This window comes from Metarhizium robertsii, assembly GCF_000187425.2.
Source record: "Metarhizium robertsii ARSEF 23 chromosome Unknown MAA_Scf_1, whole genome shotgun sequence".
Taxonomy (NCBI): Eukaryota; Fungi; Ascomycota; class Sordariomycetes; order Hypocreales; family Clavicipitaceae; genus Metarhizium; species Metarhizium robertsii.
In genome coordinates, this window is record NW_011942149.1 from 4,433,448 (window position 1) to 4,459,947 (window position 26,500).

Here is a 26,500-nt window from a genome sequence, read left to right on the forward strand (position 1 = left end):
AGTGTATCAACGTGAACAAAGCCGCAGTCGCCGTCCCTGTCCCCATCCCCGTCCCATTCACCATGGCTGCTGCCAACCTCAACCCCAAGAAGCCAAACTCCAGCTCAAGCTCTGATGGGAGCGACCTGGACCCACTGTGGCAGAACCTCGACTGGTATGTTCTTTTTGATCAGATATCTGTGCTGTGTAGAAGCTGTCCTTTGTTGGGTACTATGGCCCAATGTCTGCTTCAATTTCTCAATGCCGCCGTGGCTAACGCTTCACAGGGCTGTTGGGCAGATGCTGATTATGGGCTGGGATGGCACTGAAGTTACCCCTCAGATCAAAAGTCTTATTGAAGATCACCATCTTGGGTCCATTATTCTCACGGCTAAGAATTTGAAATGTTCGTTCGGCCCCCTTTGCCGTCTCCCTTATTCCGTTGCTGGCTGTGGAAACCCAGCCTGTTGTGCTTGCTGGTTTAAAAAAAAAGAACATGTTCCATCTCAGCCATGCGATGTGCCCTACATCTATTACCCCCATGTGTAGCTATATTTTCATCACCAACTGTGCTAACTCCAAGGACTAGCTGCCCAAGAGACTGCCAAGCTCGTCCAGGAATTACAGACCATAGCCAAGAATGCCGGCCATCCTCAACCACTTCTCATCGCTGTGGATCAGGAAAATGGAGGTGTCAACAGTCTTTTTGACGAAGACTATGTCTGCCAATTTCCAAGCGCCATGGGCATTGCCGCCACTGGACGCGTCGAGTTGGCCTACGAAATCTACAAGGCCACGGCTTCCGAGATCTCAGCTTGCGGTGTCAATCTCATGCTTGGTCCCGTCTTGGATGTTCTGAACAATGCGAGGTACCAGCCGCTCGGTGTTCGTTCCACCGGGGACGACCCCCAGGAAGCCTCACAATATGGCCTTGCCGCATTGAATGGTATTCGCGACGCCGGTATTGCTGCCGCAGGAAAGCATTTCCCTTCGTATGGCAATTTAGACTTTCAAGGCTCCAATTCCGCTGTTCCAGTTATTACCCAGACATTGGAAGAGCTGAGCCTCAGTGCTCTGGTTCCATTTCGAAATGCGATTGCAACTGGCAAGCTCGATGCCATGTTTGTTGGTGGATGTGGTATATCAAACCCATCTATGAACGTTGGTCATGCCTGTCTCTCCGACCAAGTTGTCGACGATTTGCTCCGCAACGAGCTGGGGTTCAAAGGAGTTGCCATCTCCGAATGTCTGGAAATGGAGGCGCTCAGTCATGATTTGGGCGTCCAGAACGGTGTGGTCATGGCGGTCGAAGCGGGTTGTGATCTTGTTTTGCTATGCCGTGCTTATGATGTCCAGCTCGAAGCGATCAAGGGTCTAAAGCTTGGTTACGAAAATGGCATCATCACAAAAGATCGCATCTTCACATCCATCAGACGAGTTCAACACCTCAAGTCGACTTGTACTTCTTGGGCAAAGGCTCTCAATCCTCCAGGCATCTCACTTCTCTCTCAGCTGCACCCATCGCACGTGTCGCTATCTCGCCGAGCTTATGATGAATCCATTACAGTTATTCGGGATAAAGAGAAGATGCTTCCTTTGTCCAGCTCCATGCATCCCGGAGAAGAGCTTTTATTGCTTACGCCTCTTGTCAAGCCCTTACCTGCCTCGGCTATGACCAAGAGCTTGCTTGAGTCTAAGAAGACATGGTCGCAAGCCCCAACACAGCATGATTCCTGGGCACATAAAGACCGCGAACGAAGTGCCATAATGAGCGGTGAAGGGGTGTTCCGTGAGTTTGGAAAAAACCTCGCCAGGTATCGCAATGAAAAACTGCTTCACACCAGTTATACAGCAAATGGTGTAAGGCCGGGTAAGGAAAATTTTCATCCCCTTGCAGTTCTTTTCAGGTGCATTGGCAGTGCCTAACTCCAATTCCAGTTCATGAAAACCTTATCGCTAGGGCGTCTTGCATCATTATCGTCACGGCCGATGCCAACCGCAACATGTACCAGGCAGGTTTTACAAAGCACGTGGACATGATGTGTTCGATGCACCGCAGCAGGGGAAACAAGAAGCAGCTGATTGTAGTTGCTGTGAGCTCCCCGTACGACTTCGCTATGGACAAATCGATTGGCACGTATATTTGCACTTTTGACTTTACGGAAGATGCCATGTCTGCTTTGGTCCGTGTTCTCGTTGGCGAGATTACCCCCATTGGCAGCATGCCCGGGACTCTTCGCAAGAGCAAAAAGGTTCTCAAATCCCGACAGCACTGGCTCGTCGAAGAATATGACCGAGCTCGCGACTATGGCGGCTTGGAGGATTTGTTGAAAGCCGTTCACAGAGCTAGTGCGCCTGACCTTCATTTCCTCAAATCCACAAGAGCCGCTTCCATGGAACTACACCTACCCAACATCAAGGAGACTCACTTTGTAGTGAGGAACAGCAGCACGGGAGCTCTTTATGGATTTGTTGCTACATACTTTATTGCGGGCGTCGGTATTATTGGGGCTCTGCTGGTCGATCCGAGCAAGCGAAACGTTTCTATTGGGCGATCTCTTCATCGGCGAGCATTGAAAAGCCTCAGCCAGCAGCGAGGTCTCAAGAAGGTCCAAGTCGGAATGTCATTTCCCGGGGTTTTCCTTGGGATCCCTCTGGATCCTGAAGCAAACACCGTCAAGGAGTGGTTCAGCAACAGCGGATGGGACACACAGTTCCCTAGGCGTTTGACGAATATGATCATTCACGATCTGCCAAATTGGGTCGCCCCTGAAGGACTGTTGCAAAGCATTCAGAGGGCCAACATCAGCTTTGATTTGATTCATGGCCTGGAAAACGCAGAAAGTGTACTGCATCATGTTCGTGCGAATGCTAACCCAGAGGTTCTTGAGCTCTATACGTATGCGCTCTCAGAGAACAAAACATGTGGTATTGTCAGAGCCAAGGATCCATCTGGCAATCTAATTGGCACAGTCGTAATTTGCCGACAAGGTAGTCCTCTGGTGACATATATTCCACCTCTGCTCTCTGATGGCGAGGATGTTGGTGGCATAATTGCCCCAATCGTGCCGTCGACGCCGCAGGCAACACTAGTACTGCAAGGTTTGGCTCTCATGGGTGTTCGCCAAAGCAAGGGCCACAGAGCCTCCAAGGCCGTTTTGAGTTGGGTGCGTACTTTTCGCCATTGCTTAAATTTGCGATAGCTCTCTAACAGATACAGATTGTGGACGATGCGTTTGAGCCACTCGTAGCGATGGGATTTGATATACTGCAGGCATTTGAGGAGATTACAAACTCTCCCGAAGTGTAAGCGACAGCATTGAACAGAACCACTTGGCCACTGTACTAATGCGCGCGTAGGTGCCAGACGTGATCTGTGGACAAAAGGGCCCCCCTTCACCCCCTTTTTTATGCCGGGATGCGTTTGACGTACATGATATCCAGTGAAGGGAGGATCAAGATTGCCAGATGCTGCGTCTGATGTCTGAAGCGTATGAAGCCTTTGTAGGAGGTATTGGATGTTTTGATACGATGGCATTGATGTGCTTGAAGTTATATACCGTTTTCTTGGACAAAGGGGGTTACGCGGCGAAATTTGGACGAGTGCACCTTTTCAGTTGACCTTTTTGTGTATATATTGGCTTCCTAAGCCAATTCTTTATTATTGCGACATTGAGAGGCTTATTTTCAACATGAAGCGAAATGGGGTTAAACCTCAAGGCGTTACGCAACCATCCGAACTAAATAATTGTTCTCATCGTAATTCATCTTAGGACCATCATGTACATACCTACCTGCTTAAATACCCCGGGTAGTGAAGTGTCTTCCTGCTTGTTTCCATAAGTGCTTGTCGGAGGCGGCAAACAAACTAAATGTAGCACTAAGCCATTGCATGCTGCATAATTTTATAACAAGGCAGTATTTATAAATACTGGGTGACTGGTATATATCTTGCCCGAGGCTATGAAGAGCCTGCCATTTCTTCTCCTAGAGTGTTGTAGGGCATGTCAGAGATTAGGCGCTGAGAAAAGGTGACGTACCCGGTCCAGCAACGATGCCGCTTAAATATCGGCAGAGTCTACCTCCGGCGTCGGCGAAAAAAGTGCCCCGACAGTCCCTGCTTCTAATTGGTCACAGTTCTCAAAATGGGCCGAGCTTGTGCAAGTGCTCTGTAGGAAGGAGGTACGTACCTAGACGCCAGCCGCTTGGCTGGTCGCTGCTCAGCTCCCCTGTGTCTAGCGAAAGTTGCTTTTGCCGCTGTGGGAGTGGTCGCCAGTCCCCCTCGCTTTCGTGGTCACGCAGTCAATTTACTCCCTCTCATGAACAGCGCCCTCCGCAGACGTCAATTTGCGATTTTATAACATTGATACCCATCGTCATAGCGAATGAAGAGTCACCTTACACTTTAAGGCTGCCGGTACTACCTGCACATCAGCTCACGGTCACAGCGCTGTGCTTCGCATCACGGATCTGGCGCCAGTCTTCTTGGCGTCTTCACTCTCGGGCGGTCGAATTCTCGAAAATCAGACAAGCCGCCCAACATGGCGACACAGCAGATCCTGTTCGCCGAGACAATAGCCGGCATGAAAAAGGCCTTCAAGAGGAAGGCGTATGGTGAGAAACCTATGAAAACACCAGTCTTTCTGCGCGCTGGCACATAGCTAACCAAAAGTCTGCTGGCAGAGTCAGATTCCGACTCCGAAATCGACAGCTTTACCAATCGAGGCCACAAGCTCCAGAAGAGGGCACGATTTGTACACAAAGGGCATTTGGCGCCGGCCACCGGCCCCAGTGCATATAGAGAGGTACGCATCATTATGTCGCTCCTCCGAAATACGACTTGTCGATGTGCAGTCTCCTAACGGGTCGTTCCCCAGGCTGTCGACTACGCTGGCGTTCGACGGAATATCCTGTACCGCAACCCGCCTTTGGTAGACGATGAAGGCTATGAGATTACGAGCGACGATGACGACGACCGAGTAGGAGTCGCTGAATTGGCCGCCGCCGAGCTCAACCCGTACTCCAACATTCGCCTAGAACGTGAGTCGGCCACTGGCGTTTTCGAGAGCCAAGTACCGTGACCAACATTTTTGACATTTTTGCAGATATTCTAGCTCCCCTCACAGCGTCGACCGAATTGCCACACCATCCGACACTTTCCAAGGCCTTTACCTCGAAAACTCTCAATGAGCTCATCAACCAAAGCTGTACACTCATGCGGAAAGAGAACCAATCATTATGGGAGGTGAGGCACTTATGGACCTCGCTTTGTGGCGACGGCGTCTGGATGCCCTGCGAAATGATGATTGGCTCGAACGACATCGATTTATATTCAGACGAGCATGTGGCCCGTTTCCTACAGAGCTTGCCGAATAGCGGCGGCTCGGCAAGATCTTCGGTTGCAGCAGTGAATGGAGATTCAAATCCCTATAATTCCAAAAGCTCGGTATATGGGCGGCAGGGACAACTAGTCGGCACCACTGCAGACGCCGACGTATCCATGATGGATGCGACGGCCGCCAACAATGAAGAAGAAAAAGGCAAGGACAAGGAAGCTGCAATTAAGAGTGAGCCGGCCGGGGTGAAAGTTGACCGGGGCCCAAATGAAACAGAAGCTAACAATGGGATTGCCAACACAAATGGCAACGGCGATGCCCAAAGCAAACAAAATGGAAATGACGGGGGTGTGACAAGTGACGCACCGAAGGAGCAGTCCGCAGGACAGTTCTTGTCGGAATCAAAATCACCGTCCTTCATCCACCCAATATTCCTTCCGCCATCAGGTGCCAAACCTGATAGGAACATGGGTATTCCAGAAAATGAAGCAGAAGATATCAGACGGTTACTGGCACTGTACGTGCAGAAACAAGAAGAAGTGGCCAGAGGGGCAATGAGGCTACACCAAGGCTTGTTGCGGGCAGAAAGATTGCGCAGCAATGTACTTCACTGGTCCAAAGCAGAGGCACATTGTGGGCCAAACCGGGACATGTCTGACGGCGAAGATTGGTACGATAAAGAGGAATGGGGCCTGACGGAAGATCTAAAGAAGGGCCAGGATGAGGAGGAGGAAGATACGACGACGACGGGCAAGAAGACAAGAAACCGTCGGGCTTAGCACTGATACTAGAGTTTCGGCTGTGAAATAATGGCCCTGGCAATTATAGATTAATGATATCCACGAAGCAATCCATTTAGGATAGTATGTAACTACATTTCTTGCCCTCGGGGAGGATGAATAAATCAATGGCTGAGTTGGACAGTCAAGGCCCAGATTTCATCGCACAAGGCTTGGCAGAAATGTCGACTGAGTGATTCCAATGGATGGCTTGCGCTGTAGTAGTAGTAGCGACTGGCCTGTTGCTGCCTCGCAGAGAGAAAGCCTAGAGTCGTCCAAATCAAATATCTCCCCCCTTCCAGGCGCGAGTGACTGAGGAATACGGAGTACATACAGTACGTACCGGTGTGGATGCGTTGTACATACATAACTTGTGACGGTGGACATTGCAACGGCGCTTCTCCACAACGGGACGGTTATGGAACCTGGAGCCTCCACGCAACCCGAACCCGAAGCAAGCGGCCACGGAGGCACGAATCTGAGCTTTGTAGCTAGTATTTGAAATTCTGGCATACATGTTGTGTTTGTAGTATACGCGATGGAATAAAATTCAATCAACTACGCGGGGTACCAAGGGTGCTCGGCCGCCTTTCTGTTCGTATTCACGCAGGCGAAAAGGTAAGAAGCTGCTGCGGCATGTGACGGCGGAGCTCCTCAACGAATTGGAGGTCCAGTCTGGTGGCATGCACCCGGGTGGCCCCGCTTAGCGCCCGTTCCAGTGAAGTCGAAGGAAGCTCAGTGTCGCGCCGCGCTGGGGAGCTTGAGACATCAAACATTGAATGGAGCTGCCCGCCGATGACGCCAGGCTCGCCTACTCGCGGCGCTGCGGCCTGCCCATCAAATGCCAATCAATGGCCACACCCAGCCAAGCAAGGGCATCTGGGCACGTCAAGCTGCCACGGCTCATCGAATGCTACCTTGGCTCTCGTCTTCAATTCTCGCAGCTTCCTCATTCCATCTCTTTCATCCTCATTTTCCCATTTTCGCTCTCCTGCGTCACCAAACCAGCACGACTTCTGTTCTGTTGAGCATCGCCCTCTCGCTCAATCAATTGTCTAGTACCTCGCATGCTTTCCCGCTTCTTGTGACAGGTGGTCTATGTTTTCATTTGCCGCAGTCTCACATCCTGTCCACCATGACGTCGTCTCTGGGCAATCTGATCGACTATGTCGATTTCGACAAGAGGAGCCTGCTTGGTGAGTTGCCTGGAGCCTTGCTCTCCGCCGAGCGAGAATATGTGTGACGGTGTTGCGCACAGATGACGAGAACGCCGTGACTGATTTGCCGTCGTGCTTGGGTGAAAACAGTGTCCGCGGCCTCTATTGCTTTTAATCCGCTGTGGTGGAAGTGAGTTACGCCTGTTTACGTGCCTTTTCGTTCGCGGGAACATCTTTGCGCTGCCCCAATTATCCGCGGCCGTGGGGAAAAAAGAAAAAAAAAAGAGGTTTGCTAACGAAGTCATGTTTCGTACCACAGCATCGTGGCTCGACAAGGTTTGCCTTCCCATTGCCTGTCCGACTACCGGGGCCCCTCCTAGGGTCATCGCCAGCTACCTTCCACGATATACCAACTAACATTAGAAATACTGTAGAGTATCACAACAAGATCCTGACGAAACTATTTGGCGGTAACGCCAAGGCCGCCAATTATGGCCTTGCTGTAGCCATCTTCTCCCTCGGTCTCTTTCGCGACTGGCTCTACAAGGTTGCATTATTGGAGCAGCCGTCGCACCCCTTGCTAGAGACTATCTACTCACAGGCTGCTGCCTACATGTTGTTTGCTGCCGGTAACACCCTCGTCATTTCGTCGACGTACCGTCTGGGAATAAGAGGCACCTTCCTGGGCGACTACTTTGGCTTCTTGCTGGATGAAATGGTGACTGGCTTCCCCTTCAACGTCACTGGTGCTCCCATGTACTGGGGCTCTACCATGAGCTTCCTGGGCACTGCCCTGTTCTTTGGCAAGCCGGCCGGACTCTTGTTGACGTTGTGGGTGTATCTCGTTTACGTGGTGGCATTGCGATTCGAGGATCCCTTCACAGCCGGAATCTACGCCAAGCGGGACCGTGAGAGAGCTGCTGCCAAATCTGGCAAGAAGCAGAATTAAAATCCCTCTGAGGGAGTAATTCGTGGCTTTGGTTTGATAGATCCACAAACCCTGTGCTACACTCGTCCAGAGACACTTGATGATCGCGTGTTTAAGCATCAAAGCCGAAATCGAAAGTTCCCAACCTGCAGCTCGATGACCAAGCTAAGGTGGGGGAGAATATTTGCGATGCGCGGACATTTATACCCGGGATTGCGATGTATAGTTTGGTTGTACAAGAGGTGTGTTGGGGGCCGTCTTTCAACTGGCTACGAGTCGGAGAGGCCAGGGGGTAACCAGGGAAAAAGAGACGAATAGTTCGTTGGCTCCATGGAGTGGGATGCATTGCCGATATCAACCAGTCGGCGTGGTGCAAGGGGATAGAAGAAGAAGATCCGAAGACAGAATCGACACAGGAAAATACATAAAGAAGCGGTCTCCGGAATGGAAGTATTATGGACCTCAACAGTTAGAGTGATCTCGTTTTATAAGATTGAAAAGTTGAATGAACCCAGTGGACCTGACCCTTGCGTGATGCACTCCGACTCTATGTTCGCAAGCGGAAACTCGACCAGCGGATTTGCCACACCATGTTCTGCAATGCAGATTACACAGAGTAATTGCATGTGCATGCCTGAAGAATTATTGTACAACAATGGCGCCTTTGATACACCGTTTGGCTGCGCAAATGCAGGTAGCAACGTGTTTAATTTTTGTTGCTCAACTAGAAGGTTACACTGCAGCAGAAAAGGATGGGCTCGAGCAACGCCTGGGGTCATCTCGGCAAGAATCGACGTTTTATCAGAATGTAGTAAGTAATGAACGTCTTGACCGCCATGCCGAATGTTGTCAAAATCATGCTACAAACTACTTTCAGACGCAGGAATACGGGATACCTCGCCGGGACTCGTTCGGTGAGAGGCCAATATTACGGCGGAAATGCAAAAGAACCATCGACGAGCCAAGGGGGAGACAAGATAGAAGCGACGCCAAACAGTTGACTTGAAGATCCATTCTCAACCCACCATTCGGGACAATGGGTAACACTGCGTGTGCTGACGCTGACGCTGACGCCGCCGCTGATGCTCGTCCTCCTCTCTGTACCGTCGACGTACTTTGTACTTCGTACAAGTCTACTCCGTGCCAGACACCCAATGGCTCTCCCTTTTGCACCGATTCTGTCCCCCGTCGCCCAGTGACGTTGACAGGGCCCCAGTGCGACCGGGTCGTATCACCAACCTCTTCTCATCTTCATGCGCGTTATCACGAAGGAGACGGCGGCCGTGCGTCCCCAGGGCTCCAGCGCTGGAGCCACCAGGCAAAACGGATCTGATCCATCAGGCAGAGCCAAAGAGCGTCCCCGTCTGAGCCAACGGCCACCAGCGGGCGGGCGGATACACAAGTGTCGTTGGGAGGCGGAGAAGAAACATCCATCGGGAATCGAGTCCGACCGGCTGCTGTGCCGGAGAGAGGGGTCGATGCGGATGTCTAGTTCCGGGATCACCTAGATGTGCAGGGGAGGACGTAATTACTAGTATATCGAAGGCGGGCCGTTTGGTGGTGTGGTGGTGTGTAAAGCATTCTTCTCGCCATCGGTGGAGTCTATATAAACACCCGTCGAGGCTCAAGAGTTGGATTGTCTTGGACAGACAGTAACCTGCGGTCGAGTCTAGTCACACGACATCCACACGACGTGGAAGATTTTGTTTAGCGAAAAAAAAGAGCGGCAGGCGCACGCAAGTGCGAGTGACAACATTGAAGAAGTGTCGACTAGCTGGTGGGTCCAACGTCGCGACTTCCTCGATTGCAGTAGCTTTTTGCCTGTCGGGGAACCCCGGAGCTGGCCTCGATTTCCATCGGCAATTCTGTCTGGGAAAAATCTACGTTAGTGCCCAAGAAGAACAAGCACCTGGGTCATGCTCCTAAAAAAATTCCGTACGCTAACCTTTTTTTTCCTTTGTTTTTTTGTGTAGTCATCTCGTCCTGTGCTGGAGTGCCGTTTTCATATAAGCCTGCATAGTTCGCCAAGACTGATCTTTCCTGCCATCATCCCTGTCGCTGTCTTGGCCTCCAATCCATAGGCAGCAATTGATAACCACGTCCCGGCATAGACGAACAGGCGACCAGGAGGCGGCTCTTGTTGCGATAGTTGCACATTGGCAGGGAGCCTTTGAAGAGCGGGACAAAAAGAAAAGGTCAAAATTAAAATCGATGAGTGAATGGATGGCGACGCTACGGATCTTTTTCTGCGCTTTGTGAATTTCCATCTCGGCGGGCGGATACTGGCGTTCAAGAGGAACTTATACACAACACCTCCATATTTTTTGGTCTTATGAACGGCAATCGAGAAGCTGCGATAGATATGGATACGCATGGCATCCAGCGCAGTGATGCGCAGCAAGAACAGTCTGATTCTTCGGCGGAGAAGAACCCCGTCGTCGTTGATAACACGACCATCAGATCGAGGCCGGGCAGCGCGAACCGTGCCAAGACGGCCCTGGAACGGGTCAAGCATACGTTTTGGACATTTGGCAAGTTTGTTGGGCCGGGATTCATGATTTCTGTGGCGTATAGTGAGTTGATCCCAAATAATCTCGACGGCCGGAGCCATTCAACCGCCTCTCCATCAGGACAACGCAATCATCGCAAAAACTAACATGACACAGTCGACCCCGGCAACTATGCCACCGATATCGCAGCTGGTGCATCCTACCAGTACAAACTACTTTTCATCGTCCTCTTGAGCAACCTCTTCGCCATTCTCCTGCAGTCGCTAGCCATCCAGCTCGGCACAGTCACAGGCCTGGATCTCGCATCGGCATGCCGTGCGTATTTGCCGCGCTGGTTGAATTACTTGTTGTATGGTCTGGCTGAAGTTGCCATTATCGCGACGGACATGGCCGAGGTTGTGGGTACCGCCATTGCATTGAATCTTTTGATCCCTAAACTGCCTCTTGTTGCGGGATGCGCATTGTCTATTCTGGACGTCATGGCCATTTTGATCTTTTATAGGCCAGACGGCTCGATGAAGGGCTTGAGGTTGTTTGAAATGTTTGTCTGTTTGTTAGTATTGGGGGTCGTAATCTGCTTTTGTATTGAGCTGAGCATGATTTCGGGGAGTGTCGGGGAGGTATTCAGAGGATACGTTCCGTCCAGTTCGCTTGTTGAGTCGCAAGCGTAAGTCTCTCGTCACCTAGCCCTCCATTGCATTTGCAAGATTTGCCGGACTAATAGCAGATAGACTGTATCAGGCTTGTGGCATTCTCGGAGCAACAGTCATGCCACACAGCTTATACCTAGGCTCTGGTATTGTGCAGCCCCGTCTGCGAGAGTTCGACACCAAGCACGGCCTTATACCAGAGGAGCCAGCCACTTCTGCGTCTTCCGCTACCAACGACGAATACCTTGATAAGGGAATATATATCCCATCTCAAGCCGCCATCAAACACTCACTCAAGTACTCCATCACCGAACTGGCCCTTGCACTCTTCACCTTTGCCCTCTTTGTCAACTCAGCCATTCTCATCGTAGCCGGCGCCTCTTTGTATCAAAACCCTGACGCGCTCGAAGCTGATATTTTTGGCATCCATGACCTGCTGGCAAAGAGCATCTCGCCCGCCGTGGGTACAATCTTTGCCTTGGCCCTTCTTCTATCTGGCGTATCGGCAGGCATCGTGTGCACCATTGCAGGCCAGTTGGTCAGCGAGGGTGCCATCAGGTGGAAACTCAAGCCGTGGCTCCGTCGGCTCATTACTCGCTCCATCAGTATCACCCCGTCGATTATCATTGCCGGAGCAGTAGGGAGGTCTGGGCTGAACACGGCCTTGACAGCGTCACAAGTGGTTCTTAGCTCTGTGCTGCCATTTGTCACTTTGCCACTTATTTACTTTACCAGTCGATCAAGATACATGACTGTTTTGCCGGGAATGGCACGATACTACAATGAGGATGATGACAGAGGCCGGCCAGGTGCAAATAGTGCTGCTGGTGTCAACATGGCGAATCCGTGGTATATTATTATTCTGGGGATACTGGTGTGGTTAGTCATTACGGTGATGAATGTGGCCAATTTGGTATTATTGGGTTTAGGAAAGTCTGGTTGAGTATGCCTGGCATTAGTTAAGAACAAGCATTATGAAGCGGCTGTTTGGTGATTACAGATGGTACGGATTTGGACAAAAGCATGGGGGATGCGGTATACCTTGGTGCTGGTTACAGCTAGTATGGGGCGTAGCGTTGTACCGGAATATAGTGTCATATAGATTTCTTCATCCTTGAAGCCTTCGTATTCAAGATGTAGCTGCTATATCCTTGTTTTCTGATGCAAGCCTTGGGCTCGTGTATCTTGACTGGTGACTCGTCAGTCCATGCATGTCATGGCAGGCGTGATGCGCTGTGCGGGTTCATGGCCATGTACAGATCAAGTAGGACAGACTCACATATAAATAATAACATGGACAACCGATGTTGCAGATGACAAAGAGGAAATTAGCCGAGAAGAGACACCGAGACTTATTATTACCCACAGGTATGCCCCTCCTTTTCCTTCTCCCCACCTCCGTGATCCGTCATTGTTGCTTGTCCGAATTGCCGACCAGCTCTCAAGCTCCCAAGCTCCCGTGCTTCATCACCCCGCATTGTCCACGTCCCGCCTGCAGCAAGTACTAGTTTGAGCTCCAATTCCGAAACCACCTTCCACGTGCGCCATCATACGACGACGTATCCTGCCAGATGGTGCTTCACTTGCTGCATTCCCAAGTTCCGCTGTGACGCAACAAGCACTTTGTTTTTTCCAATTCTCTGTTAGAACCGAACCCCTCACAAAAGTGTCCACGCACAACAGGCATTCACGCATTGCCCCCACCTTTGTCGTATCACCGACCAGGACTTTCTGACGCTGCCAAGAAGCTTAGGAGGGGTGTTGAAACAGCTCCCTTGTGTGAAGAGGGAAGGAGCTGCGCACATGTCCGACGAAGTCTGAAGAAGCTTGAACGAGCTATCAGGCTAGATATCTATCTATATATGCATACCTAGGTACATATATATATATATATATCAGCGTCTTACATATCGGAGGCGTGGGGGAAATACTAGCCGTCGCGGCCGCCTACCAGCCAAGAAACATCGGCAGCGATTGCGCCGGATCACCTCACCATGTTTCAATCGGTATGTTTTTTGTTTTTGCAGCTCAAGGACTCAGCAGGTACTGGGTGACGTGGCGTGTCAATTCTGAGGAGTCATTTGCAGCCTCTCACGACAAGCAAAGCTTTGCTAACACCTTGCAGAAGAAGCCGTACTCGGCGGTTACTGTTACCATTGAGAACCTCACCTCCGAGTCCTACGCCGAAGAAGACCTCAGCGGAATCCCGGACCTCGTCGAAGTCATCAAGCTCCAAGCTTCTGGTCCGGCCGAAGCAGCACGCGCGATCCGCAAGAAGCTCAAGTACGGCACAGTCCACAGGCAGATTCGAGCCCTGGTGCTACTCGATGGACTTATCCAGAATGCCGGTTCGCAGTTCCAGCGCGCTCTTGCGGATGAGCCGCTGCTGGAGCGTCTCCGGGTGTGCGGCTCGTCGAATTTGTCGGACCCCGCCGTTAAGAAGAAGTGCCGCGAGCTCTTCCAGGAATGGACGCAGTACGCAAACGTTCCCGGGTTGGAGAGGGTTGCGCGGTTGTACAGGGTACGATGAGCACTGGACTGCGAAGACCTTCCCCTCTTGAATGTAGCCCCTGTTAACTCGGTCTGTAGGAACTCCCCAAGCGCAAGGTTGCCATGAAGCGAGAGGAGTCCAAGGTCATCCAGGAGACGGAGAACCCGTTTGGCGACGACGAGGAAGAAGAGGCGGAGCGAGCCAGCGAGCAAAAGAAACAAGACATGCCTGGACCGTCGGGAGGATACCATTCCGCCACTGCTCTTGACATGCAAGATGGCGGCGGCAGCGGCAGCAGTGGACTGAAAAAGTCCAAGGCCAAGTCCAAGTCCAAAAGCAAAAGCAAAAGTGGCCGCAAATTTGACCTTGAGGCTGAGATGAAGAAGATGAAATCAGTCATTGCAGATGCGTCTATGGCGTCGACAGCATTGATGAATTCCCTACAGACTATCAATCGTGAGAAGGAGAGGATCTCGGACAATCGAGCTGCGACACAACATTTTGAGGCCTGTAAGCAGCTGCGAAGGAGAATATTGCGATATGTAGGTTCAAACTATTTGATTATCCCAGATGGGTTTTGGTGTATAGAACTGACGTGGAGAACTCTAGATCCATCAAGTTGAAAGCGAGCAGTGGCTAGGTGCACTACTTCACGCCAACGACGAGCTTGTCGATGCTCTGATGGCATACGAGCAGCTAGATCACTCGATGGAAGCAGATAGTGACTCTGATGACGAATTGGCAGAGCAAACTCACATGTATCGAAGTATGTGTAATACTCCTACCCTAAGGCACGCCTCTGCCTCTTTGCACGTATACTTATATGATTTTCCAGTGATTACAGAAAAAGCTCAGGAAGGCCGAGCAGCAGCAAAAAACGTGCCGGATCTGTCGGGGCTCACACTCGACACCGCTTCCAAGCATGCGCCTGCCAGGCCTCCTCGTCCTGCAGCACCAACGAGACGGTTGTCAAGCGCAACAAGTGAGGATGCGGAAGAAGAAGAGGAAGATGACGACGATGACAATCCGTTTGGCGACAAGAACGTCATTTCTACACCATCAGCTGAGCAGGGGGAGCCTCGTTGGTAGCAGCACGTTGTGAATGAATAACGATGCATTTGGTTTTTTATCATGTCTTATACTCTCCCAGTAGCAGAGCTCATACGAAGTATTTACACGTCAACACGATGGTATCCAAGCATACAGTTACCCTAGGCAGGTTCAGACACCATTTGGAGCGCCTCCAATATGATCAAAGACGACTAGAATTCACAAATCCAATGAATCCCACATTTGCTATCTCCCCTCCCGGTTAACACGCTTACCTGGACAATCTAGGCTTCGTTCATTCCCTGACAACTCGACGTGTCAAATTACTGCGGAAACACACACTCCCATTCCACGCCGCTCAGACCAACACACGGCAAACGCTAACTCATCACGTTTGCTTCCGGCCAAGCAACAACAAAAAGCCCCCGGGCAAGGGTGGCGAAGGGGGTGTTCATGTACACAACACAGCTGGGCTCTCTGATATATCACTGCCCCCCCCCCCTTTTAGAAACACACCATTGGAGTTATCAGGTTCCCAAAACAGCGGTGAATCAAAAGCCGGAAACCCCAGATCCCCCAAGCCCGGTCAATCTCTCCCAAAAGCGGACTACCAGACAACTGCCTTTTGTCATGGTGAGGTGGAAAAGCGAAAAAACTCGTCCCCAAAAAACGCACGCACCGCAAGGCGGGACTGGCATCGGGCACGAGCGCTCCAGAACCAAATTTGATTTATGTTTTTTTTTTTCACAGTAACTGCTTCCTTCCTAGCGGCTTGTCTTTTAAAATAAAAGGTTCCCATGCCAAGAATGTAATTGGATACGCACGAGGCGCGAGTGACGTATCAGTACATACGTATGTACGGAGTATGTATGTGTGTATGTATGGAGTGAGGTGAGGTGCAGCAAGGTCACGTTTGAAACATTTTGTCCTGTTGTGAAACCCGTCCGTCGTTTGTTGCCAACGGCATTCTTGCTTCCTTTTTCCTTGACAAGAGGAGCAGGTGTTTTGTGTACGGAGTATATGCACTGTATGTATTTTCTTCTTCTTTTGCTCTTATTTTGAATTTTGAAAATAATACAAGTGCCTAGGAGAGACGGCGGAGATGGGACCAACGGTTCAGGCAGCAAGGAACACTTGGTGGCTCGTTCTCTGGCCGGGGGACCTTCCGGGAGCCTTTTTTTTTTTTTTTTCGCCTGGCAACCCCGCAAGGAGGGGGGTTTGGATCTTGTGATTCATTTTTTTTTCCCTTTGTTCCTTTTTGGGTGTTTTTGTTTGGTGTGCGTTTCCGAGTGGACCGCGATACATACATACGGAGTACGTGGTGGGCGTATGCATGTTGGGCTGGAGGGAATGCGGTGTTTTGCCTGTTGGGAGGAGACCGGACATCCGAGGACTTGTACGGAGTCGTAGAGAGTACTTTTGGGCTCGGGGGCGTGTGACTATTGCCGACGGGGGCTGTGTGTGCTAAAATTATGGGAAATTGTTGTTTGCTAGGCGGTTTTGGATCTTGTTGAAAAAAAAGACGGTCAAGTTTTTTTGCGTAGGGGGGAATTTCTAAATATGGGCTTGGGCTTGGGCTTGGTGAGAAGGAGGAGGAAGGGGGGGAAGACAAACTCGGCGATATTTGCTGGGAGGCGAGGCTGAGTGAATCTGGGTGAGATATCTGGCGAGAAGGGCTCATGCGGCGTATACTACATACTACAATTCATTTTTTGTTTTGTGTTTTCTAGATCTGAGCTTGGATGCGGCTGTATCGTATTCTGGCCATGGCGACGGAGGAGCGGCGGGTAGATCGCATCGAGATGGCACGGTTTGCACTGGGGAGCTAGCTTGTGATAGACTTGATGGGTTTTACGATGACTCGCTGCTGGGTGATGCTCATGACGTTGTGTTTCTTTTTCAGGGGGCAGCATGCCCGTGAATGTGAGGCATGCTTCTCCATCTCCTGGCGATGCGGATGTCTGGGCGCCCCGGATAGATTTGGGGCGGTGGTTCAGGGCTGAGGGCGTGCCCGGCCACCGTCTTCTGGCTGTGAACGAGCTGTTGGGTGATTCGTATACGAGTCTTGTCTGCTGTTTTCTTATCTACAGCGCTCATGTGCTTCGTAGCCTGCGTTTTACTACGAATAGGGGTTGGTTGTAGAGGACGGGTCGGGAGAAACAAACCATCTGGCACTGGTGAGTTCGCGGTCCTCCCACTCTGTCGTTTACTATACCCGGGACATGAATTCTCCTTCTGCACTCGTGAGCTGTAAAATGGATATGGATGTCAGAGTATGCTGGTTCTCTCGATTAGTACGGGGCGGGGAGGGCGAAACAAGGCAACGTACATGATGACTCGACTCTGTTCGAATGCCGCGCCCCCTTTTTTGGTGGCTTAGTAGTCCATGACATCGGATGTACGCATGCCGTTGCGAAGGTGTATAATGCCATGGACGCGGTTGGGCTGGGCATTATTCAAAATCAATACATGTTGGGCTGCACATCGTCGCCGCCTCCAGGTGGTGTCGGCTATATCGAGAACCACACACTCGTCAAGATTACCATGGGCAACAGCTTTGCTCTACAAGCTTGACTTGACACATTTCAAAAACCACATGGGGGGTCGAATACCACACCGGCTGCCGCGAAGCATTTCATTCCATCATATGGCGACCCGACTTACTAGCCAGCCCCCTTGGCAAAACCCCCGGACAGCCCGGCGACTCGTCAAGGCCATGAATACTCTCTCTCACGCACTATGACAATGGCATATCTCTGCTACGTCCACAGCTGGCATCCTCCCCGGCTTACAAGTACTGTAGAGAGGCAGGATTGCAGTGCCGCATGCCTCCCAGCGACTAGCATCGTCACAAGCATTTGCCGCCGCCAAACGCGGCACAGTACGTAGTAGCAGCCCTTGGCGTTCTATCCGAAGGACTCGTTCATGTGCCAATAGGATCTGATCCAGGTCCAGGATAGCATGTGCCCATCAACTCCAACATGAAGAAACAAGGTCCGTCATCTCCGGCCCCAACAAGCTCTCCCACCCCCCTCCCCCCTTACGGCAATAGTATGCGGGGACTTGTTTCCCGTGATGCACCTTACCGCCTATCGCGAACACGTAATATGTAATTGGCATTTGCATGAGCAGACAGTATACCGAATCAAGTTTGTTATCGTGGCGGCACGACGCAGCTGGCCATGGAGTTCTTCTCATCGCCACCGGCCGGCTCTCCACACACCCCGTGGCTCCCATGTACTACATGCTCTGGGCTTCTCGGCCTCGAGGCGGATTTTCGCTCTAGACCCATGGCTTGTTGATAGTATGTGATGTGTATCCTTGACTTGCATGATGGCGTTGCGATTCTTCCTCCTTGGCCGCTTCGGGTTGCAAAGTCAAACTTGCCCAGCCGACTTCAACTCGAGAAAGAGTGGTCTTTGGAATGCAAACGCCCAGACAAAGACGCCATAAAGGTTGTTCGGGTTGGGCTTGCTGCAAAAGTCCTGCGGCTGTCACCATGGCGGCCCTGTATTGGTTACTGTGTCCTTGATATCATCTCAGCCACGTCGATCAGGCTCCCCCTCGAGGAGCGGAAAGCACAGACGGACAGCCTCCCTAGGGAAATAGCCGCCGCAGATTGCAGTACGGGACTGGCCATGTGTTGGACAAAAGGACACCAAGAGACACTGGTGAGATCCGTAGCCAATGGATATCTTGATGCTGTGTACTCACATGCTCCCCTTGTCAAGGCTCTGGTGCTTCATAGTGTAGTGTAATTCAAACCGGCAGTGCCAGATCGAGGCATCCCGTTCCCGAAAGGTGTCTGGTCTTCCTGGGTAGTGCGATAGAGGCCGAACAGCGAGGCACAGACCGTCTCGCCGGCACAGCAAACAACTCCCATGCATCTGCCTTGGCCTTGGCAAAGGAGAGAGTGCTGTCTGTCGTATCATTGGGTCTTGTTTTCCGAAACCTTGCCCGGAGACTTCTGCTGCCAGCCAAAGCGGAAATGCATCTACTGTATCAAGAAAACAAAGCAATACTGCACAGGACATGGATTACTAGCATACATATTAGCATTAGCCGCTTCCACCAACGCCGTCAACTCATAATTCGTAGAGCTCGGTACCAGGATCATGGGTCTATTCGCCTCAAACCTGATATTACTCGAACGTGACCACAAATCTTTGCCACTGAAAATGCAGTGCCAAACCTGAAGTATATGTACCGTCTTTTGAATGTTGGTAGCGTGTCTTGATGGACTGTTTCGGCATCGCTTCCATGGCGACTTGGAGGATGGACCACGAAGTATGATAATACAACTACCTGTTTCTCAAATAGACATCCTTACCGCAACGGAAAGCACCCGATAGCATTATGAGCAATCTTTGGGTCCTTTGTAGGATCAACTCCGTTTGTTGGCCAACGCTGGTGCGAACTAGGCCTTCTTGCAAGAGTAGATGGCCCGAGCATGAAAGAAGTTGCCAAAATGGACGCTCTCTTTTCAGTCATGCAGAAGCGAGAGAACTGAAGGAAAAATCAAAAGACAATTCCACAGAATTTCTGTCAAATCACGGGTATACATCAAAGTCCCTCAACCTATGGAAACTCCTCGCTTTACCGCGCCCAGCGATAGTAGCGTCTTTGCTAGTGCAGTTGTGATGAATCAGAGCTCGGTTCATGGCAAGCACGCCACGCGAGGAGGGAGATTTGAAGCAAGGCGTCGTTTACACTACTTGGGCTGCTTTTCTAACTATCCACTGATGCTGCCGAGCCGTATCAGCCACTTCGTTTGGGCCTTGATGACGCAGTACCTGGCAAGGCTCCTCACATGCCACTTGTGATGAATGGTCTTGATCTGGGACGTCTTGCAACTGCAAAAACAGCGCACTGTGTTTTGCGATGCGTGTCTCGGCCGAGGTGGTTACACGCAACCAAACAGGAGCAACACGCAGCCACGAGGATAAGACGCTCCGACGCCAGCTGTAGGCACGAGGCGGAATCAGAACAATAGGCCCGGTTCTGTGGCGCGTGGCGTTATTGACAGCATTAGTATTCGGGTGGCCCGTCTAGTCTTGCAGTTGCTGAAACGACGGAAACCATGCTGGGGTAAGCGAAAGCTGGTCGACATTCTCGGATGGAACACGCCAGGGACATTGATGGACGGCTAGTTGCTGATCCCTTTTTGCTTGCTTCCTTGCTCGCTCGCTCAGCGAGGCCCAGCGACATTTGTGAACCCTCGCGAATCTCTTCTCTTACATTGCATGCTTCTTGTTCTTAGCGTCTGCCGTCGCGGGCGGGGGACGGGACTGGGATTCCGCGAGACGAGCTTGCGGGGCGAATGTATGTTGTATGTATGCATAGTACATACTAGTGCTCCCTACTCCGTGCATACAAATACTATATTTGTTGCCACAGAGCAGCTACAAATATGTATTGGACACTCAGTACATGGTGGAGCGCTTGAAAGGCACCGCAATGAATCCAAGTTGGCCGACCCCCCCATGCCCCCAAAATCTTGCCCGTGGTTGGCTGTAGGCAACTTGAAAAGTCTAGAACAATAGTTGGCGGTGTTGGCGGCAGCTGGGCCAACCGCGAGGCAACCGACGACAGGCGCTCGTCTTGAATTTGATCCCGCTGCCGAGAAACCCCAAGCCTTCGTCGCTGAGGGCAAGGGGCGGAAACCCGGGAGGACATTTGTCATTGGTCCAATAGAGAAACAGCCAACACTGCACATGCTGTAACCTGCTGACCAGGATTTGCTTTGCCCGCCTAGCTGTTGCTCTCGACACTGCTGTCAGGAGTCAAGCAGCCATCCGAACAGGGCATCCGGAGAATTGAAACCGGCAAGCGTCCCGTTGTGTGCGTGGCCAAGCTTGACGGTTTGCTGTCATACAACTAGATAATACGGTAGGTATGTACTACTTGCAACACCTGGCTTTCCGTATCCCTGCACACCTGCAACCTTGAGGCTTGGAGCCTCTAGTGCTTAGTACATACGGTGGATCGGACGAGCCGGACGAGAGACGACGTCCTTCTGGAAGACCCCAAGAATGTGCATCAAACCAGGCTGCCGGCAGACGGAGGCATGCTTGCCTGGTCAGGGGGGTGTGTCGCTCTATCGGGGGCTGTCGCGCGAAGGGGCCGATAAATGACTACCGGACAAGCTCTCCGTGCTCCGTACCTCAAGCCAAGCTTGACCTCAAACGGGGATCCGGGCAAAAAGGAGCTTGGGCCCCCGGTCGCTGGGTTTCCAGAAGCCTTCCCCTGGTGGTTTAGGTAACTAATGCGTGTACTACAATACATTGTACACACACGTACGGAGCACCGCGCGGGCTAAAGTCTAGTTAGTATTTGTAATGATGGGGGTTGTCAGCGCCTCCTTCAAAGCCAAACAAGGCGGCAGCCAGCAATGGAGACTCGCCTGGTCAAAAAAGGCTCCGCCCAGCCAAGTTTATCCCTCTGTGGCAATCTATCAAGTATGTATAGAGGAACAAGTTGGATAATAGAGTGGTTATTCGACTCGTGTTTTCAGGAATAAGAGAGTGGCTGGTTTCGCCCGAAAGCGACAACAAGGTTGAGGGGTGCGGCCGTCCCGAGGATGGGGCCATGTGGAAATGAACTCATGCTGAGATAGAGTGGATTGCCCATGTGCATTGCATTGTTAGCACTGCTGAATAGGCAAGAATGGCGAATGGCTTGCTTCGAGGCAACCACTTTCTTGCTCAACACCTAGCCATGACGGTGTGTAATGGCGTTGGACCCCTGCTTGCCATGCCATCTCGTCTAGCGGCCCAGGTTATTGTGCGTACTCATGTATAGTAATCCGTCCTAGATTAGATGCGTGAAATTTGGGCACCGGCCAGAGTACCCCGTATCGAGTATCGAAATTCCAAGTCATTGGCCCGAATTCATTTTTCTCTGAGTGGCCTATATTCACTCCTTTCCCGACCAAGTTGCTCCATCGGGCCCAGACTCATGTATGTAAGTGCATGAACTAGGAACGGGTTGGCGAGTTGATCCCATCTCGTCCTGTGACGGCTGTGGTGGGGACGTCCGTCCCATCATCAATGCTCAAGATCCGGCCGATCTTCTGTGCGAATTACTAGTACTGTATGTACTCCCGCCCGACGTAAAACCATTGTCAGCCAAGAAACCGGCGAGCTTAGCGGCCGTTGAGCTCGTTCATCTTGGCCACGAATGGGTAGATCCGACTCTGAGACAGTGATTGGTCGGGTTACGGGTACCACACAAGCATCTTGGAACAACACGCCGACGAGTTCCTAATGCAGCATGCCATACTACAGATGTATGTATATGTATGCGCTACCCTTCTGGGTCAATAGGCTAGATGATTGTTATCAACCAACCAATTTGAGTCTCGTTCGACAGCAGGTGTTGGTTTTGCTTGCCTGCCTACAGTTTGACATGGTCCCGTCAACAGCGAGGACCGAGTACTGTATGATATTGCTGGAGGAAACCTTGGTCCAGGGCCTCACCAGCATACAGTATGATGCTCATGGGGCTGTCAATCGTAGTTTATCGTCCACGTACTCGTCGAGGTGAGTCCTGGAGGGGCGAATGTCTTTCATACTCGTTTGCCAGAACGACAATAGTGGCAAGCCACGAGCTACCTGCCAGGTCGGGAGATGAGCAGGGATGCTCTGGTGGCACCCATCGGGCTATTTAGTAAGTAGATACTCGCACTACTCCGTACCGCATGCCAGATCTGCCGTGTCAGGAGAATCCGTTTCAACGACAACTGCTGCCCGGAGAAGCAACAAGCGCATGTGGTACCCATATCAGTCAAGTCGTTTGCCCATTCGAATCCACTTCGCGCTCGGCGGAACAATACACTACGTGTATCGCTGCATGGCCGCATACGGGTCTAGTGTCACAGCGACAGCCATTAGCACCCTCCCCATGATAGTTGAAGTCCAGACATGGCGCAAGCCGACTAGATCACCACCCTGTACCGCACACACCACTAACTGACCGATCGCTGGACAGCATTCGGAGAAAGCCTGGGGTGGGAAAGCGGGCCATTGATCTTGGCTTCTCAAGTATGCTTTGAGGTGTTATTCACGTCCAGCCTCCTAGACACTGGTTTTTGACTTATCAAACAACGACTCTCTGTTTATCGTGATTTCATCAAAGGGGCCAACACGTCACACAGCGCAAAATGTGGGCCAACGGTACCCTTCTTGTCGCGATCATCTGACAATACGAGGAACAGCAGCGACATGTAGTTATGTGCAGGCGATTCCGACAAACAGGTCGTGGCTTCGTGACAAAGATGAGAGCGACAAAGGGTTCCTTTTTTAACAAAGAAAGGAAACCCTTGGCCCAGGTCCTTTTGCTGTACAGTCTGGTGAATCGCCATCCATCTCTTGCAGTTTGGTTGTTGAACAGAAGTAGCGAAGGCGCTGCTTGGCGGCCGCTGTGTTGTGATTGCTCTCTTTCTCTCTCTCTCTCTCTCTCTTTTTTTTTTTTTTTTTTTTTTTGCGAAACCACCATCTCCCATCGCGTACGCACCGCACTTTGCTAGGAGGCTGGTTCGTCTATCAAACCATGGGAGTTGGGGCGAGAGTCATTGTCGAGAGCCTGGTGCCACTAAACCGCTTGCTCTGAATGTCCTAGGCCAAGAGAGAGCGGTTGTGGGGCGAGTAAGGGTACCTTGTTGGTCAAAGACGTCGAACCTCCAACACAACACATTGGCCCACCCACTGAGATGGCAAGAACAATCAATTAGAATGAGATTTGTTGATCGGCGGCGCGAGCGAGACTAGATCCCCGCATGCCGTAGAGTAATATCAATGTTCTCGTGACTTTGTACCTCAAATAGACACGACTTGCTTGGGGCAAGTGTACATAGATGCGTGATGACGGACCAATAATCGAGCAAGCCGAGAAGGTATTCCGTAAGGAGCAGCAGCATCTGTCTTGTCTGTATGCGGGTTGATGCCGCAGCATGACGTCTTTGTAAAAGTGAGATATGGACTTTTGTAACTATTTGCCTGGCCCCTAACTGATCAGAAGGGGGGCGTAGAAGCATCAACCACCTTCTGTCCGTTGACTCGAACTCAAAATACGTGCCAGCCAAGGCGTCGGAAGGGGCTGATGGGCGGGAGGCTGCTCGAGGCGGCCATGATGTGCAGCTGGAGAAGTTTTGAGCAAACCGACTTTCCTGACCTGCTTCTCGATCATGGTCAGCCAATGCATTTATTCATTGTGTACATACTCTTATACGTACGATCCGGGCATGACAGGCATAGGGCCAACATACCGTGCAGACCGATCGAGCCGTCTGGCAGGGTTCTCGCAGCGTTGCATACCTAGCCGGTGCTGGCGGTTGTCGTGGAACTGGAGCCAGCTCTTTGGGATCAACAAGGTCGCAAAAGTTTGAATCGGCTGCCGTGGGCTTTTCGCACTGTTTGCACTGTGAGTATTGTGGCTTGGTCCGCCCCCGACAGTCGCGCAAATCTGTCATGAACCTTGCATGGAACTCGAGCAACGGGAGCAGCACGCACTTTGCAGTGCTTGGACGTCGCCGCAGGTACAGAGTACCGTATCGAGTACCGTCGGTTGATCTGTCATGGCCGTGTATTGTACATGGCCACTCCCAACGCCTCATGCACACGACCCACGGGTACGACCCATCAGTCAACCATGCATTAGAATCCATGCATCCCCACGACATCAGGACAAGAGGGCCCGGACAGGGGCTGCGGGGAGGGGACCAGCCCAAGTTCGGCTTTCGCTGAGCAGAGGCCACAAGTGTCCAGGGGCGTGGGAACGAGGCGTTGGTGGCAGAATGGCTGCCATGGGTGTGATGGGGTGTGTCATGGCCAAATGGGCGCCAGCAGCGACATGAGGCGTGGCATCAGACGTCACTTCTGCCCCATTCCCCGTCCTTGCGGTTATTCATGTTTCTGATGTATGTACGTGCCTGCCGAGCTGGGCACGGTTCATGGCAAGTATCGGAGCTGTCACGGAGGCTTGAGATGGACATTGGAGTCGTGCACTCGTGGTTCAAGGCTTGTATGATCGGCATTGGGCCAGTTCTCGCGCTCCGAAATGCATCAACACTGGCTGAAAACTTTTAAGGCCACTGGTAGATTCAATTCTACAGTGAAGTTTGGCGTTCGGGAATGAACCATTCAACAGTTATTGGGAGGGAACCATGAGGCTTCTCCCTGCCTTGTACCGATCTCGACGGTGGTTTGGATATGCCAAGCCTCATGGCCCAACCGTCGAAAGAAGGTTCATCCGGAAGACTCCGAAACTGACGGCATTCTCTTTTGTCGGCTTTGCTGTGTTGTCTCTAGTCCATGGCCCAGATGTCTCCTTCACCGAGGCAATGCATGTAGTAGGAAACAGTGGCTATCTCGTTGCCCATCTTGGAAAGCCCCATTCCACGCCTGCGTTCTGCCCCCCGGTTGATGTCTTGTATTTCTCGCATTCATGTCCAAGCCCAAATGCAGCCATGCCCATAATAGTACGTAGTAGTGCCGTACCTCTCTCAGGTTCCGACTTGGACCTACTACTACTGTGGTAGGCAGGCAGAGTACTCCGTACTCGGTACCCAGAGGCAGGCAGACGCACACTCCCAAGCCCAACAAACCCGCACCCCCCCTTGCTCCAGACCATCAAGCCCCTCCGAAATCTATTTTGGATCGTGTTTCCATGATGCTTTTTGACGCGGGGGGTTGCTTTATTATCATTATCATTATCATTATTATTATGATTATGATTATTTCTTCTTTGCCTTCTCTCGAGTTCTCAAGTGGAAAGCCTGGGCCCCGTTCAAAAGCTCCAAGCTCCAAGCATATGGTCGAAGCTGGTCCGGAGTACATAGGCAGCTTGGGCCTTCCTGCACTCTCCCTCGACTTCATCTCCAACTTCAACCACATCCGAGCTCGCAATTACAACCGCACAGCTCAGTCTGGTTGATACACGAGCCTTTGCCCTGAGCACCGTTCTCGAGTGCAGACCCGACCCGTATCTCAACTCATTGAGTCGTCTTGTTTTGCGGCGTATTTCTGCCAACTTATACGCAACCACGCGTCTATCAGACAGTCTCCGAGAATTGTCCACGGTCAAACACAGACCCCAAGACTCGCAAATCGAGACGTCCGGTGACCCCGTTGTCTCATTCGCCTCAGCTGGGATCCCTCCATTATACAGTTCAGCTTACGGCGGCTCTGCCGAACGCATCAACACGTACCGGCCGTACACGGCGGAACCAATTGACTACTCTCCTCGTGTGGTTCTGTGAGGACCTCTGCCAGTCCAAACTCACTCGCAAAGGCTGTTTGTCGATTCATCTGAGCTGCTATACAAATACACACGCGTGGGATATACTCTTTGCTTGCGCGCGCGCACACAGCACATTGCACACCGACCACACGCAAAGACTCCCAAATAGCGCCGATAGTCATCGACAAACTCGAGGCGTCCTCCTCCCAAGAGTATCAAGTTGGGGGCAAAGACAACAAACGTCCCTGGTTGACGCCGCCAGTGTCCCGCTCGACCCTCTCCGTGGCACATAGTTGTTGTAAGTTGGCGATGCTCCTCGTCGCCCCTATTCCTGTTGGCTTCTGCTGCTATTTCCCGCCACCTCTGCTGGTGTATCGCCAGA

At 51.6% G+C, this 26,500-nt stretch overlaps 5 protein-coding genes across 5 annotated transcripts; all 5 read left to right on the plus strand.

Moving 5' to 3' along the window:
- Positions 1-62: 62 nt before the first annotated feature.
- On the plus strand, positions 63-3,352 carry MAA_02206 (glycoside hydrolase family 3; the record flags this gene model as incomplete). Its single annotated transcript, XM_007820204.2, has 6 exons — positions 63-154; positions 267-385; positions 569-1,768; positions 1,918-3,146; positions 3,200-3,285; positions 3,340-3,352. The coding sequence occupies 6 exons, from the start codon at positions 63-65 to the stop codon at positions 3,350-3,352; spliced, it is 2,739 nt and encodes a 912-aa protein (XP_007818395.2).
- Positions 3,353-4,520: 1,168 nt separating this feature from the next.
- MAA_02205 (rxt2-like protein) lies at positions 4,521-6,094 on the plus strand (the record flags this gene model as incomplete). The annotated part of the gene is made up of 4 exons (XM_007820203.2): positions 4,521-4,593; positions 4,663-4,784; positions 4,857-5,019; positions 5,085-6,094. 4 exons carry the CDS (start codon positions 4,521-4,523, stop codon positions 6,092-6,094), a joined length of 1,368 nt encoding a protein of 455 aa, XP_007818394.2.
- A 1,135-nt stretch (positions 6,095-7,229) lies between these two features.
- MAA_02204 (Phospholipid methyltransferase) lies at positions 7,230-8,200 on the plus strand (the record flags this gene model as incomplete). Its single annotated transcript, XM_007820202.1, has 2 exons — positions 7,230-7,290; positions 7,686-8,200. The coding sequence occupies 2 exons, from the start codon at positions 7,230-7,232 to the stop codon at positions 8,198-8,200; spliced, it is 576 nt and encodes a 191-aa protein (XP_007818393.1).
- Positions 8,201-10,541: 2,341 nt separating this feature from the next.
- On the plus strand, positions 10,542-12,282 carry MAA_02203 (transporter protein smf2; the record flags this gene model as incomplete). Its single annotated transcript, XM_007820201.2, has 3 exons — positions 10,542-10,752; positions 10,846-11,356; positions 11,421-12,282. 3 exons carry the CDS (start codon positions 10,542-10,544, stop codon positions 12,280-12,282), a joined length of 1,584 nt encoding a protein of 527 aa, XP_007818392.2.
- A 1,065-nt stretch (positions 12,283-13,347) lies between these two features.
- MAA_10707 (nitrilase) lies at positions 13,348-14,919 on the plus strand (the record flags this gene model as incomplete). Its single annotated transcript, XM_011412425.1, has 4 exons — positions 13,348-13,860; positions 13,929-14,372; positions 14,440-14,596; positions 14,666-14,919. 4 exons carry the CDS (start codon positions 13,348-13,350, stop codon positions 14,917-14,919), a joined length of 1,368 nt encoding a protein of 455 aa, XP_011410727.1.
- Between the last annotated feature and the right edge of the window lie 11,581 nt (positions 14,920-26,500).